Source organism: Telopea speciosissima, chromosome 2, assembly GCF_018873765.1.
Source record: "Telopea speciosissima isolate NSW1024214 ecotype Mountain lineage chromosome 2, Tspe_v1, whole genome shotgun sequence".
Classification (NCBI taxonomy): domain Eukaryota; kingdom Viridiplantae; phylum Streptophyta; class Magnoliopsida; order Proteales; family Proteaceae; genus Telopea; species Telopea speciosissima.
Window position 1 is genome coordinate 71,879,856 of NC_057917.1, and position 12,922 is coordinate 71,892,777.

At 34.8% G+C, this 12,922-nt stretch overlaps 1 protein-coding gene across 2 annotated transcripts; it reads left to right on the forward strand.

Annotated features, from left to right (window-relative positions):
* Nucleotides 1-261: 261 nt before the first annotated feature.
* Nucleotides 262-4,698, forward strand: LOC122652368. Of its 2 annotated transcripts, XM_043846081.1 has the most exons (4): nt 262-464; nt 1,963-2,014; nt 2,420-2,578; nt 4,636-4,698. In XM_043846081.1, the coding sequence occupies exons 1-3, from the start codon at nt 362-364 to the stop codon at nt 2,565-2,567; spliced, it is 303 nt and encodes a 100-aa protein (XP_043702016.1). In that variant the 5' UTR covers nt 262-361; the 3' UTR covers nt 2,568-2,578; nt 4,636-4,698. The 2 variants fall into 2 exon arrangements, with proteins under 2 accessions (XP_043702016.1, XP_043702015.1); XM_043846080.1 differs by lacking the exon at nt 4,636-4,698 and having other exon boundaries at nt 2,420-2,755.
* The last annotated feature ends 8,224 nt before the right edge of the window (nt 4,699-12,922 follow it).

A 12,922-nucleotide genomic window follows, 5' to 3' on the forward strand; every position in this document is an offset into this window, starting at 1 on the left:
TTTGCCTAAAATTTGCTTTGTTGCCGACAGAATTGGTCAGAAAAATTGGCCGGAAACTGGCAGACTTTGACGGGAATCGATGTGAATCGTCGTGACCGATTCGAGCAATCCGATTCCGACTTTTGAAACTATGAATTGGTTGGATCCGCACTGTTTCCGTTACGGGCCCGTTCTCTGACTCTCAGTTATCGGAAAGCGCCACGTTTCCTTGGCGGGAAAGTCACGAGTTAATCCGCTGGGACCCTCCTAACGGTTGTTCCCTCCCAAATCCCAATTATAAATAGCAGTAACTGCTAGGAGACAGAGTCCGATCTCACGCACCCTTCAATTTCCTCTCAATCTGTTCGGCTGGCAAGTGAAAATGGATACTTCAAAAGCAATGGTACTTGCAGCTTCGTCTCCTTCAGAAACTCCTGCTCTTCCTCCTACAGAGTCTGATTCTCAGTTTTCAAATCTAATCTGTGGTACGACTTGTTCTTTCAGAAACCTCGTTACGATTTCTTATGAATTTACTTCTTTACTATCTTGTCCCCTTTTTTTGTTTTTTAAGTTTGTTTGTTTCCGTTTCGCCTTCAAATTTTCGATCGATCGCTACTCCTCCAGTTAGCTGACTTGTAGATCTGCTTTTCCATGAGGAAAAGAGAAAATTGACGTAAAGATCCGAGCGAATTTACTATGTATTTGTAGTAGTGTAATGGAAATGAGGTTTTCCGTTCCGAGATCTGAAAAAACATGAAATGATATTGTATGCTACCCGAAATTTTTTTATAAATCTCGGGAAGAATCTTTGATCTTATATAAAATGTTAGATTTTCTATTCAAGTTGCAGTACATTTATTGATTCACTTCAGATTTGAGAAATTCCCCTGTTTTTGGCAAATACTTGAAGATTTGTTGTTTTCTTCCTCAAAAATTTATTTGTATTGTTCTAACTCTGAAACGAACATAGAATTTTGTATTCTTCTAATGGTGATTTCAAAACTTGTTCTAAGCTTTCAAATACCTTGATTTTTAAAGGATTTATTACAGAATTTTGGTTCTAAATCCAATTCTGAAGATTTTTCATTTCATAAGAATTTGATCTACTAAAACTAATTTGGTCACTCTGACTCCTTTGATCTGAATGGACTTTTAAGTTTCCAGTTTCCATCAGAATGTGCTTAATTTCATTTTCGTCAACACCTGTGGCCAATGTATAAATGCATGAATGCCTTCAGTCATTCTCCCCCATGAATCACGACCTTGCTGAATATATGACCAAGCAGTCCGAACGATTGATCTCTAAATATATGGGAATTGTAGTCAATCACACTACAGACATCCTCTGCACTTAACGCAACCTGTCCATTAGAAAGTGAAAACCATTTATGAACAAATCCTAAAATCAATCTTTTATAGCTTGTGACAGTGGAGCAGGAGCATGGAATAGAAAGGAAGTATTGTGTTGTTGGAGCATCAAATTTGAAAAGCTCCAAAGTGTTGGAGTGTCGCAAGAGTATGTAGGCACGGATGTGGGTGACACTGTGTACATGAGCATATCTGTATGTGTCTGTGTTTGTGCTTGTGTTTGTGTTTGTGTTTGTGTTTGTGTTTGTGTTTGTTTTCCTTCTTTTATTAGTTGTTTTCAAATAAGGCCGGTGCTTCCTTTACTAGGTTTTTCCATGACTGGCAGCAAGAATTATTATGTGCTGAAATTTTTGTAGAACTGAATGCTATTCTTACTTCCTATATGGCTTTAAGTATACCATCATTTTTGTATATTTTTCATTAAATTAAGATTAATCAAGGATATAACCACACGTTTATAGTTCAATGAAAGATCTGGTTGTAGCTGTGGCATGATCCCATCCTGTCGATAAGGGATTCTCAGACTTGCAATGCTATTTTGTGTTTCTTTGTCCCCACTGCCCAGTCCAAGCTCCTTCTCCCCTTAACAGCACTTCCTTCTTTCAATAAATGCAGATGTCTCACAACAGGTGCAAGCAGCAATGGCAAACATGCTTAAAATGACACAGTGAGCTACTTTTCTATTTTGATCTCCAACAATCCACTTTTATCAGCTAAATGGCACTGGAGGGGATTAATTTCAAACCAGTTATTTTAAAAAAAGCATTAATTGAGAATAAGGAAATCCTCAACCCTGTTTTCTTACTAATGCAAACAAACTCTCCAATGGAACTTTTCTATGCTTTTAGTCCTTCCCTATTCCCCTTTGTCAGATGCAACAAACCCCAATGTCACCCTCGCTTCTTTCTCAACTTTTACTTTTTCCAAATCCTGGCAGATATGCAATGGCATTAGTTTTTACGGTCACTTTCCTTTTTTCTTTAATTAAGTCCTCCCAATATATTTTCTGACGTCGCATTCTTTCTGTTTTAGTTTCCCATTTATCTTTCTTATCCTCAATGAACTTTACCAGAGAAATAGATCATAGCTCATCTGGAATCTTGGAAGAGATAGAGTACTGTAAAGTGTCTGCCATGGAGAAGAGGAAAGTCTTAGAGGAAGAGAAAGAAAGTTTCCAGAAAGCTGCCTACACTGTTTTGGAAATGCTCAACAACAGATAGATTCGATGAAAGTTGTAAGCTTTCCTGTGTCCCATTATTAATATACACTCTTTCAAGTAAAATTGTATGTTTTAAGGATAATATTATGACCTTGGAGTCCTTGTAGACATGCTATAGAACTGTTCTTTTCCATGCATTTCTAGATTTATTGCTATGTTACTCTACATTGTCTGCTGTAGGATGTCAAATTTAATTGCTGAGTTTCACAGAAATCATTCCCTTTTCCTCTCTATTTCAAACTGAACAGGTGATAATAACACCACTAGTTAACTATCAGCCACGAGAACCTCAATCGCTTGTTTGCCAAAGTTTTTCTTCACATTCACCAAGTTGTCATATTTTATTAGGATACGTTTAAGGAAAACATTCCTTTCCTTTAAGTTGATTATGCTTCATCGATTTACTCCCCCCCACCACCCCACCCCCCCCCCCCCCCCAAAAAAAAAAAAAAAAAAATCATGAAGATTGATGTTATCCTTATCTGTGAACAAGTGCCTAGCACACTTGGTAGCTTGTGGTGCGTAAAAAGTAAAAACCCATTGCTACCAGGAGGTCTTGGGTTCAAGCCTCCTAGTTCACTTCTTCCCTCCCCCTTACCTATCAAAAAAAATATATCCTCATCTAGAAAAAAAGCTATTTTACATGTATGTGTTTCAAACTTACGTACATATGCTTCTTGTACACTACCTTTGCATTCGTTGCCTGTTCGTAAATATACTCCTACATGAATTTGCTTCCGGCTCAGCTTGGATCCAGACCATTTCCTGGATATGGCTTCTATGACCAACTTTCTGAGCAAGGCTTGACAGCAAAGTCAGTTAAAATACACTGATAGTGCACCTATTGGCTACTGTATTCTTGTAAAGCAGATGCTGGTGCAAGCTTAGGTTCTTATGGCATTTGACTACAAATTTTGGAGACCTACAACAAAGAGATTTTTTTTTTGGGGGGGTGGGGGTGGGGTTGGTGGTACCAGAGGAATTTAAACTTTGATGCTCCCTAAGAATCAGAATACACTGCATAGGTTTCTTTTTCTTTTTAAAAGGAAAGATTTATCATTCTTGCCAAAACAAAAAATGATTCAGAAGAATTCCATTATATGGATATTAATGATTTGGTCTTTTTTGTTTTTAAACTGACAGATTCAACAATCTAAAATGGAGTAATAAAGAAAATTCTTTATTCTTTTTCTTTTCTTCATCTTGTGATAGCTGAACTATTTTATAGTTTTAACTCTCTCTCTCTCTCTCTGTCTCTCACATTAAAGCTGATCTTTCTGTACAGATTACCCAGCAGCTTTGTATAGAAGGAATTTATTCCACTAGTCCTCCTTTTAAACCCTTAAAATACCAAGAATTATACTTCCATATATTTAACTGCATACAAATTACTAAAGATCTTCTTCTTGATGACTATAGAAGCGGGCATGGTGTTTTTTTTTTATTTTGTTTTCTTTAACAGAAGAAAACACTATTTGAATAGAATAATGTGAATTATGTTTGCCTTTTGGGCTCCTTGTGTTATCTGCATTATGAGGAGAGAAAATTTCCATAGAAACAAAGTACAGGTTTATCATTACCAAGGTGGTGTGGTTCTGCAATTTTCATTATCGCCATAAAGCATCTTTGAAATGCAAGATCATGATAGTTGGGTGATGGAATAGGTATAAGTGTGGAGGTCGGAAGGGGAAAACTAGACTATACCTTTAATCTATAAGTTTTTCCAGGATAATTGTCTTCTGATCTTCAACATGTGGCTGCATAATTTTCTTTTTTTTGACTGATTTAATTTTTTTACTTTTACGTAAAATGAAACTTTAGTCAACAGATATTTAATTTTTATTAAAATGAAACTTTAGTTCCCTTAGTTATATGTTATTGAATTTTTATTTTAATTCTTCTATATGTGCTCTTAGTTTTACATTGTTTTAAGCCATAAGCTTAAGAGTGCTTATTAATTTTCTGTTATATGATTGCTTGTTGGAACTGACTGAGAGATATCATTCTATCACAGCAAGATGATATTATTTCTGACACTAGTTTCTGTTCTTGTTGTTTTACATCATCAGGGGAGGAATACAATCAAGGAGGAGCCAGCCTTTTGTCATATTTTTTGCACTTACTACATTTAGTTTAGTAGAGATTTCTCATTCCCACTAGTGATACACTAGAAACTGGAATGTTAACAATTTCGAATTTCTAGATACTGGGGTAGTTGGGTTTGCTGATTTCGCCCAAATCAGCTAAATAGGTGCACCCAAACTTGTCAGTGCCCCTAAACATTATGTCTTGAACCCAGAATATTTTCATAATGGTACTGAGAATTACAAGAACAGCTTAGTTGAAACCTCCTCTGCCACTTTTGTGCCCCCTCCCTGCTTCTCATCTCCCTCACGGCATTCTCTCATTGGGTACTAAAACCATTTTTTCATGTAAAATCATCTACTATTGCAAATATCACGAAGTTGAAACAATTAATACAGTTAAATGACTTGAACCCTAGTATGGTTTCTTGTATGTGCCTTGCTCAAAGCTTGGCCTGAGGCTTGTACTCGAGTTCGAGTCCCCTCCCGCACAATTGGGTGCTTGGCTGAGGCACCCCCTTCATTCTCCCCCCTCCCTCATTGGGCGCCCAATCCCCCTGGCCCACCTTGACAAAAAAAAAACCCAACCCAAACCCAACTTCAGAAAACCTGAGTTTGGCACCATGCGTAATACCTCAGGTCAGGTTGCACTTTAGCGGGCTTGCTTTCCCAATCATAAGGTCAAGCTTGGGCCACCGCTCTAACCCACCCAATCTACCAATGCTCATTAACTACTAACTAGCTTGTTGAAGAGCGGTCTCGAGCCTAGGCCTACACTATGACATGCTGTAGAGTACCTTTAACATTATTTACTGCTCAAATTTTAGCATATTTAATGTGTAGGTGGTTAAGTATTCCCCCCCTCCCCTCTCTCCCCCCAAGGAATAAAAGAAAATTAAGTGTAGTTGTTTAAACCTTTGTTAGGATAATATGAGCTTCCAACTACTATGATTCATTTCTAATGCTGAACTTGATAATTGATAACAAAACATGCCTTGATAGCGACACTATCATGAAAGGCTCTGAAAGCAAGCTATATTTTATCTATATTTTGTTTATTTCTTTCTTCGTAGCAAGGAGTAGATTCCCCTATAGACCTACACTTTAATTGGAAGATCTGTCTTGTTTCAGCAAAATCTTATAGGGGATAGATAATATGGTTGTTCAAACTTCAAACCATCTATCCATCAATACGGTATTGTTTATAGATTAATCTAATTATAACATCTCTACAAGATTACAAATCAACTTGCATGGAAAATCCTCTATTAATAATTGACATTCATTTAAGTATAAGATCTTTCAACTTGGAAAAAGGGAGAGATACCCAAATGTAAGGCTTTCTTTAGCAATAATTCTGCTGAGTTTACGTATAAATAAAGCATAATGTCGCTAAACATATGGAGCCATTCTAGGCCGCGCTACCTAAGCTGTCTAACCTCAAGATTCCTTGTTTCACTATGTCACTTTCATATGACTCCACTAAAGTCGTCCTCAAAGTTATAAAAATTATGTAATGTAAAGCACTGAATTCTTAACTGATTATGATTGCAATTCTAAGCGAAATATTATATATGTTTGTGATAAAAGCTCCCTCTCTCTCTCTCTTGTGGAAGGAATATTAGGTTTTTATTTAATGGGTTATGTCAACATTAGAGTTTCAATCTCTATAAAAAATATGTAAAAAAAATACAGAAAGATGACAAAATAATCCTAGTTTTGGCTCACTCTTGATGTCACAAACGTATATTGGAGTTTGGGGGCTATTCAGTTTTAAGTAAGTAATGGAAATTTTATTATTTTATGGGTAAACCAGCCTCTCGATACATTAAAAACTCCATAGAAAAGATATAGGTCTTGCAAAGCGAATCGAATTATTGATAATCGGTTTGATTTTGGCTTTTAATTAAGTCTAATAATTGGTTCTATTTTGGTTTTGATAAATTAATTAAATTGTTCTAGAAACAGCCTCTCTGCGAAAGAAGGGGTAAGACTACGTACATTATGATCTTCCCTGAACCCCACAGTGGTAGGACCTCATGCACTGAGTACACCTTTTTAATTAAATTAGTAAATCAATGAAAGTGATTTAGAGAGAGAGAGAGAGGGGGGGAGAGTTTTGATCCTCTCTCTCTTTCTATCTTTTGTTCTCTCTTGATGTTTTGCTTCTATCGGAATTTGATGGACTTCCATACTCTTGTAGTGTTGAAATTTCAGATTTTTCAGCATTGATTTCTTTGTGTATTGGGGGGAGGGGATGTCATGGAGGTATTTTGCAACTCCGGTGGAAAGAGGCTATAAATGGGAAACCAGTTCCGATCCATGAACTCTTCATGTTTTTCTGAATAAATTTGTATTTATCAAAAAAAAAAAAAAAAAGGGGGGCGGGGAAACCAGTTAGGAATTGATTAAGCCGATCTAATTATTAATTGATTTTGATTTACAAAATTAAAACAAATTAATAATTAGTTCAGTTTTGCTATATTATATCTTGAATCGATTAACCAAAACCAAACTAATTTAACCCCCAATTAGGTGTTCCTAGTCCATGGTCCCCATAGACAATGCTTAGATGCCACTATAAACACCCAAAAGGAATGCAAGCAATACCTAGTAAAACAATAGATATTACATAAATAAAAAAACTTCAATATTTATTTATTTTTAATGAGAAAAAAAGAGTTTTACAGCTTTAATTATATGCTCTTCAGAGATTGCTTTTCGTAATGGTATACTATGATGACTATGGATGGTATACTTTAAACACTGCTTTAATAGGGGAGATGTTTTTTGGGGAAGTTAATCAGGTCCAAGTCTCAAACTCCCAACTTAAGATTGACAGAAAAAATAAATAAATAAATAAAACTAAAAGTTGGCTTATGACCTTACAATAGTGGTGGACCTAAAAATTTGATATGGGGTTGGTGTAAAGAGTTTTCTATTTATTTAGGAGTAAGATTGTCCACATCATCTCTCTATGTGGTTCAAGTCAAGCTAATTGTTTTACTAATCATTTGACATGGCACTAAACAAGTAAGCCATGCTTGATCATCTTGGATTCATCTTGACTTGAGGGGGTTGAATGTTCACGTACGACTCACAGCCGTTTAAATGAAGATTAATTAATAAAAATTACAAATAAATCACTTAATTAAATTAGAAATTAATAAAATTTAAAATAAAAGGGATGAAGGGGCACAAGTCCGGATCAATTCAGACCAATTCAATCTATCGGGATCAATCCGGATCTTGATTCTGTGTTTTTAAACCTTAGAAACTATGAGAAATGAAAGCATGAAAGGGAGGAGCCGGGGAGGGGGGAAGAATGAACTAAAACTTTATGCTCCGGTCACATACAGGTATAAGCTTTAGCACTAATTAATAATGTATACAGTAATAAACTATCATGGAGAATCACCTTTTTCATACCAGTTCAAAGAGATAACATCATTATGTATGCAAATTATTTGGTTCTTTTCTTTTCTTTTCTTTTTTAAATTTTATATAACGAGTTCTGTTCCTTTTAGTAGATTATGTAAAACCAATACATATGGGTTGTTTAATTGGGGACTTTGGATTTTAGTAGATTATTTGAAGTCTGGAGACTCTAGATCCAGATCGACTCAGACCTTGTCACCTTTTCTTAGGTTGTGTGAGACTCTGAATGTATTTGGTTGTGAACTTGTGATTTAGAACACATTATGCATTATGAAAAGCCAACATAGCCGACAATGACAGAAGTTTCCACTTTCAAGTAGACAGCAACTAATCATTCTTGTCGGGTCTGGTTTTTTTAATCAGGTTGGACCGGGAAGCTGGTTAGACCAAAACTTCTCTACTTCAAACCTCAAGGAACCCTAGATTGGATGAGTAACAAAATTGCATCCCATTTTGATTTGAAGATTGGATCATCTACACATGTTTCACGTACGGTTTCGTAATGACACATATTCTTTTGCTTCCATAAATACCCTTTAGTGTTAAAGGGTATGTGTTCTCACAAAAACCGTACATGAAATGTCCGGGTTCATTGATTTGAGCTTAATGCAATGACAATTTGTACAAAAAATCATCGTTAATGCGAAATCGAAGCAAATTTTGAACTTTTTCCCCTGTAGAACAGTATTGACTCTCAAAATTGAACCGGACCAGAGGCAAAACCTCAATGGTTGGTCTATCCAGAACCCAACTCAAGCCAAAGTATCTTTAGCCCATTAATAATTTGGGATTCGGTGGGTCTGATTCAAGTGGAGCCCAACCCAAGTTGCACCTTTTAAATAGTCGATCTCTACCGCTTTTTCAGTCAAAACCTCTAATGGTTTGGTCCAGCCAGAACCCAACTCAACCCAAAATATCCTTAGCCCATTAATAATAATTTAGGATTAGGTGGGTCAGATTCTGGTGGAGCCCAACCCAAGTTGCAATTATTAAATAATTATTTTTTGGGGGTGTAAATTGGAAAACACTTTTTAAATAGTCTGGGCGGCTAGACCAGGTTCACTGGGACCTAACTTCAATTGATCTAACGGTTGAGAGTTGCCCACTCAAATCAGATATTAATGATCTTCTTTAGTAGGACCCCATCAAGCTTGTACTTTGTAATAACACCTCTCCTCTGCATGTTTGCCACGTGTATTACTGTCATAAAAAAATGTGTCGTATCAAAAAAAATGTCATACAAAAATGTGGGCCCCATTTTCACGGATTCATTGAATTATCCCATCGTCCAAAATACGTATCGTATCGTATTGATGTGACAGCGCTAGTACCATATCACAATGGGACCACTAATCTACTATTTTAATACTGTTGTTTGCGTTTTCTAAACCGTCTGATTAGGATAAGTTCTAGAACCTAGGAATTCATTTGATCCAATCTAACGGTCCTTGAGATGCTACAGTGTTTCATTATTTTACTACGTATTTGTATATATAAATGTGGGTGCATAGATTAATGCCCCATCCACTTCCTTGAAATCACAACAAAAGCAAATATATATATACTAGTAAAATAATATAAATTAATTTTTTAGTTTTCCTAGGAATTTTTCGTAATTCGTGAGGTGGCAAACCCACTTCAATAATTAAAGTGAAAATAAAATTGCAAATTTTTTTTTTAATTTTATAATGACCATATTATAATAAATTACAGATCAGTCTTGTAAATTTTACCTTTTAACAAATCGGGCTCCAAGTTTCAGTAATTGTTAAAATGGTCTTCAGATAGTGAGCTGTATTTACATAATTACCCCTAGAAAGCCTGATTGCCCGAATGAGACAAATAAACAGGATTGCATGTACATGTGCAAAAGAAACAAAAAGACCAACAAGAGAAAAGACAAAATGCGAGGCTTTGTGCCAAAGGGAATAGATTGTCTACTCGTTATTTTCGAAGTGATAAAAAAATTTTAATTCGTTATTTTCAAAAAAAAAAATATATATATATATATATTTTCTTCATCCTCCTCCTCCTTTTTGAACTTGCATTTTGAAAGAGTAATAAAAGTTTGGTATTGAAAGAAGATATTGTAGAGAGAAAATCTATGGAGTTTGTATGATCCGTTCAAAAAGGTTTAGAATTCAAGAAATTATAAAAACCCTAATTTCTCAAAAATTGAAGATTTGATGGTCATCCTCTAGTCTTTGCATGTGTTTATGCAATTAAAATATTAAAAAAAATTTGATGTTCGAGTTTTTTTAATATTGTATAGATTGGAATGTTAAGTGAATTTGGATTGTATTGGTTGAATGTATCAATGAATGGTTCAAAACTTCAGCAGGATTAGAAAGAACATATGTCTAATAAAATCATGTAAAAGAGAGAATCACAAACGCATAATCCGGTTGATTATTCAATCAAATTTTTTGGTGAAGGATTATTCAATCAAATTGTTGTTTTTTTTATTTTGCTAAAGGTCAGCAAGTATATTAGATATAGAAATGAGTTACAGTATAAAGAACAAAAGTTGAGTAGAAGAATCTCAACCCAAAAGCATGTAAAGCAAAGAACTAACAGAACCGGTAATATGGTCTACTAGAAGCTTCCCAACTAACCGATCTGGCAACAAAGTTTGGGGTATCGTCCCACCTTTCAGACATTTTTTTTCTGTCGCCCTTTTTGCTATAGTATCTGCAGAGGCGTTGCCTTCTCTGTAGCAGTGAGTGATACGCCACTGGATGGTAGAGAGATAAGTCTCCGCACTCCACCACTGTTGCAGAAAATCCCAAGGTATGTTTGATGCTAAAATGCCATAGACCACTAAGACCGAATCACTTTCCACCCATAGGCGCTCCACTTGTAGGTCTTTCGCTTCTTTTAGGCCGATAAAAAACATTACCATTTCAGCTTGATAGTTGGTGCGAATTCCTTCAAAACTAGAGAAACCATGTCGAACAATGCCCAAGTGATTTCGAAAAATGTCCCCAACGCCTGAGTTTCCTGGGTTGCCAAGGGAGCAGCCATCAAATTGTTGAGAAATGTTGTGCTTCAAAAGAATAAAATAATGATGATCATTAAGATATTTTGACGAGTATTGGTATATTTTACCTTAAATTTTGTCTACTACTTGCTTTGTCATAATATCAAAAAGAAAAATCTTATAACCAAATAGTAATTTACCATTTGGATATTCTTGATAACCAATAGAAAATCCTATTATATGAAAAATAATAATAAATTACTATCAGGAGTATATCTTCATGACTATTATAATATCCTAACAGAGGTCATGATATTGTAGAATAGCCTAATATTTATTCTTTCCCATGCTTTTAAAATGTTTGAGAGAAATATTGTATCTCATTATTTGATTTGGTCCTTTTTTTTTTTTTTTCTTTTTATCATGGACAATGGGATTGCTCACTTAGCATTTTACTTATCTACTAATAGCCATAGAAAACCTAAGGAATGGTTGTGCAACAAAATAGATAAGACAATAATATATGCAACATTTTAATTGTAGATTTAGAATAAAAACTTTCAATTGTTGCTCCAATTTGTAGACATTACATAAAATCATACGCACCATTTACAAATTATTTCAAACAACGAAATTCATTGACCATCTGTTATTTAGTTGGAATTTCATGCCATCATATCCATAAGATGTGACTTGTTTTGGGTGAAATATCATGACATCAAAAGAAACAAAAATAACATATTACTCTCAAGGTTTTTATTAACCAATAAGGGTAAAATGTAGTTTTCAGTAGGAATTCCTTTCATTGGTAGGAAATGAAGTTATTAGTATGATATTTAAAGTTTATAAGGTAACATAACGATATATTTCTAATCCTATCGATCATGAATAAATTCTAACCACGGAACTTAAATTTGAAAAGAAAAAAAAAAAAAAATTTCTTCTTCCTAGCAAACAAAGAAGAAAATGCTAAAAGCTTGGAACAATCCAAACCCTTATATGGAACTCATGGCTGGTCTTAAGAATTCACTTAAGAGTGATAAATCTCGGATCATAATTGTCATCTTGAGAATTCTATGTGTATTGAGCCTGTTCAAGTTAAATCACATCCAATGGAGTTTGATCGATTCCAGAATGACTCGAACAGTAATCAACGGAGACTAATCTTGCACTTTCAATGAGATCTTCCTTAAGCATTTTACAAAAAGAAAGACAAACAGAAGAGCAAGAGGAGGATGAATAGGAAAAAGAAGAAACATTAGTGCGAGATAAAATACATTCTTTTATTTTTATTTTTAAAAAATTATTTATATCTCTTTTCACACGTCTAGTTTAATCCCAAAAAAAATGTCCAGTAAACTTTCTCTCTCATTAGAGAAGAATAATTACTTTACGAAAGATCTATTGTTTTCTATCACACATTCCAAAAATAATAATAATAAATCCAATGGATCATACGTAGTACATGCATCATCCCAAGAAGCAAAGCATAGCCTAGGATATTGCTCTTTCTCTCTCAATCTTGAACTAGTTGAAGACAAAATTGTCCCTTATGCTGAGCCAAACTAACATATCCAATTTATCATGAGCAAAAGAAACCGTGATTCTGCACTTCCTTCATCAAATTTGTATATATTTGAAAGAGTTGTTATCGCAAATTACTCAACATATACTTATTATATTTCATTACAAAAATGGATATTATTATATGAGCGATGGTTCACTGGTAAGCACAATTACAGTGAGGAGCATGTCGTATATGGTATTTTAGATAGAAGGTCACAAATTTGAAGGCATTTACGGAGATTCGTAAATATGATGCATGAATAATGAGGAATAATAATGATTGGTTGA